Source organism: Hibiscus syriacus, unplaced genomic scaffold (assembly GCF_006381635.1).
Source record: "Hibiscus syriacus cultivar Baekdansim isolate YM2019G1 unplaced genomic scaffold, ASM638163v2 tig00112498_pilon, whole genome shotgun sequence".
Taxonomy (NCBI): Eukaryota; Viridiplantae; Streptophyta; class Magnoliopsida; order Malvales; family Malvaceae; genus Hibiscus; species Hibiscus syriacus.
In genome coordinates, this window is record NW_024063347.1 from 1,757,878 (window position 1) to 1,760,993 (window position 3,116).

General features: G+C 38.0%; 1 protein-coding gene across 1 annotated transcript; it reads right to left on the minus strand.

The window, feature by feature from the left end:
• Positions 1-1,889: 1,889 nt before the first annotated feature.
• Positions 1,890-3,116, minus strand: LOC120180515 (transcription factor TCP23-like). Its single transcript, XM_039185831.1, has one exon. The coding sequence runs from the start codon at positions 3,056-3,058 to the stop codon at positions 1,895-1,897; it is 1,164 nt and encodes a 387-aa protein (XP_039041762.1). The 5' UTR covers positions 3,059-3,116; the 3' UTR covers positions 1,890-1,894.

The following is a 3,116-nucleotide window of genomic DNA, read 5'->3' on the forward strand; positions in this document are numbered from 1 at the left end:
TTAGTTAAAATCTAAGGTCGTGTTTGGATGGAAGGGTTCGAGAGCATATTTTCAACATGTTCAAATCCATCACAGGATAAAAAAAATAAATCCAATCGAAATCTAAATAGAACCAAAATAACATGAAAGTGTTAGAAAAACGCTCTAAACAAAACTAAATGGTCCCCAACCCTAATAATAGCTATCTTCTCCCAATTACATTGCTTAAGGTCACTATTAAGGTAAAGGGTTAATGTACCTTTTGGCCCGACTTTGGTTTTACTATGTAATTTAGTTTTTAACATTTTTATGCAATTTGACCCTTACTTTATTTTTGAGCTGCAATTTGGCCCCTAACTATTTGTTGGGTGCAATTTAGCCCCTGAATCTGGCTTTGATATGCAGTCTGTCCGCTAAATTTGGCTTTGAGCTGCACTTTGATATGAAGTCCTCCTAGTCTGATCCTCTTTCAAGTAACAACAATGCTTCTTTGCTATCGGTTTCCATCACATTTCTCTGTAGTCAGTGGCAATATTTTAAAATTTTAACAAACAAATAAATCATTATTTTAAAATTGTAGAAAAAATAATCAGTGGCAATATTTCATATCAAAACCAAAGCGAGAGATTAAATTACACTCACCAAAATGTCAAGGCCAAATTGCAGCTCAAGGAATCAACTTGCACCAAAAATAAGTCGGGTAAAATTGCAGATCAAAATCAATGCCAAGGACCAAATTGCACCCCCAAAACTAAAGTAAAACAAATATTTGGAAAATAGAATATAAAAACTTAAGAAAATAAATCAAAATATTGAAAATAAAACAAGAAAATGTAAAATCGAGCCAATGTTAGATTAAAATCTACAATTGTGTGTAAATATATATAAGGTACAAAGTATGACACAAAATTAAGTGATCAATTATGTTACATGTCTCATATGTATTAAGGTGTTATGAAATTAGAGTATATGCATCATAAGTTGTATTTATAATTTAATGGGAGACAAAATTATAAATACTTAAAAGATTGACATAATATTTAATTTATGTAAAGAGGTAGTGTTTCCCAAGACTTAGGTTAACTTGTATTACTCTATCTTGTTAGAGAATTTTTACGAGACGAGAAAACATATCTTTTTGAAAAATCGTAATTAAAGAAAGACTCAAATATTTTAACTTATAAATTACATGTATGTTTTTGTAAATCTAATATTTTATTTTCAATGATTTAGTATAATTAAATCATGATTGATTTTTTATAGTTATTATAATTTGATTCTAATACCTAAACAACACCCAATTATCTACTTGTTTTAATGCTTAAATATATTAAGGCCAAATATTATTATTAGAAAAAGGAAAGGATAAGCAAGCAAGGTTAAAGCTTAGTTGTATATTGATACATGAGAAAGACAGGACAGAAAGCAGGTGGCAAGATTCCATTTTATTTGCCATTTGCTTTGTCTTTTATGCTACAAATGGACAACCAATCTAAAAGTAATACCCATTGCTACAATGTAGGCCGAAAATATGTGTAAAACCTAATCCTTTCATATCAACACATGTGGTTCACATTCAGCCACTTGACTTTCCTTGAAAGAATAATCCTTTCATTATCTTCTTCCTTCATCCCACCAAATAATAATAGAGTATTAAATAAATAATTAACTAACAAGAAAAAAAAAACGAAATTATTTTTATTTTCATATTTTTCACACCTGGGAAATGATGGGGTTGTGCTAATTTAATGGGCAATCTTTGACACCCTACTTCACATTGAATTACATTTCATCATCAAAGCTAATCACGATCAACAATCCAAAAATGGTAACAAAACACATGCATTGAAGGAAAGGGAAAAAAAAGCTGCTGCAAAACAGTTGAAGAATGTGAGCTGAATTTAGAAGCTTTTAATCATTGAGAATCTGTTGCTGGGTTTTCATCTCCACTGTCACTGCCTTGAGTTAGATTCTCTTGATCCAAATTCATTTTTAAATCCACTCTGTTGTTGTTGTTGTTGTTGTTGTTGCTGCTGTAAACGTTGATTCCGGTACTGCCGAGTAATCCCATGTTGGTCTCTGTCACTCCTAAACCGAGCTGATGACCCCCGGTTTGATGTTGTTGCAATATCATCGAACCCAGCTGAACCGGATTTGCTCTACCGCTACCACCCGAATAATGAGCCGGAAAGGCCCACATATGTGCTTCTGGTACGGTGGCTGATGTGGTGGCAGTACCACCTACTGGAAGCATCCAGAAGGCATTACCTCCATTGGTGGGGGCCGGTGCGACGGCCCACATAGCTGGAGTTGGCATGACGTTGTCCGAGTGGAACGAACCGGGTTCTTGTTCTGGCATTCCGGTTCTATCCGGTTTAGGGGAATTTGCGTCTATAACACCGGTTTCGGTATTGTGTTGGGACGTTTCTTTGAAAAGATCATCCCTGAATGGCTTTCTATTGTAGTTGTCGTTAGGGTTAAGAACCTGAGGGTAAAGTTGATGGTGAAACCCTAGCATGGCAGTATTGTTGGCACTGTCGTCTCCTCCGTTACTGTTGTAAAAGCCTAAAGCACTGTGGAAAGAGAGAGGCGCGGACTTAGACGAAGGAGCCGAAACGATGGATGATCCACTGCTGCGAAGCGAAACGTTGAGGGTGGAGAAATTGGCCGGGATAGTCCCCGTCCCCGTCGCAGCTATGATGGAGGGTTCAGCTTGTTGGAGTAGCCACTCGATGGTTTCACCGTCGGATTTATGACCCAATTCTCGGGTGAGTTGAAAGACTCGGGCGGCGCAGACGGCAGGCATCCTGATACGACGGCCGCGGCCATCGACCTTGGTGTGACGGTCTTTGGTGGGTCTTTTGGCAGCAGGTGGTTTAGCAAGGGAAGAAGTGGAAGTAGTAGAGGTGGAAGAGGGAAGGGGAACTTGGTTGGAGATGGAGCCCATGAATGAGACATGGTGAGGGTGAGGCTGAGAGGAGGAGGTCCCATGTGCGCCACCAGCAGCTTGTTGTGGTGAAGCTTCTTGTTTAGGGGGAGGGTCAGTGCTGCTGCCGCTTTTATTGCTCCGTGACTCCATAATCTCCCGTTGAGGTTTCCAAAGATTTTGTATGTCTGTGGAATTATCACTCAAAAAT

What these genes read in the sequence shown, in the direction of transcription:
- LOC120180515 (XM_039185831.1), bottom strand. Translation starts at nt 3,058, where the DNA reads ATGGAGTCACGGAGCAATAAAAGCGGCAGCAGCACTGACCCTCCCCCT.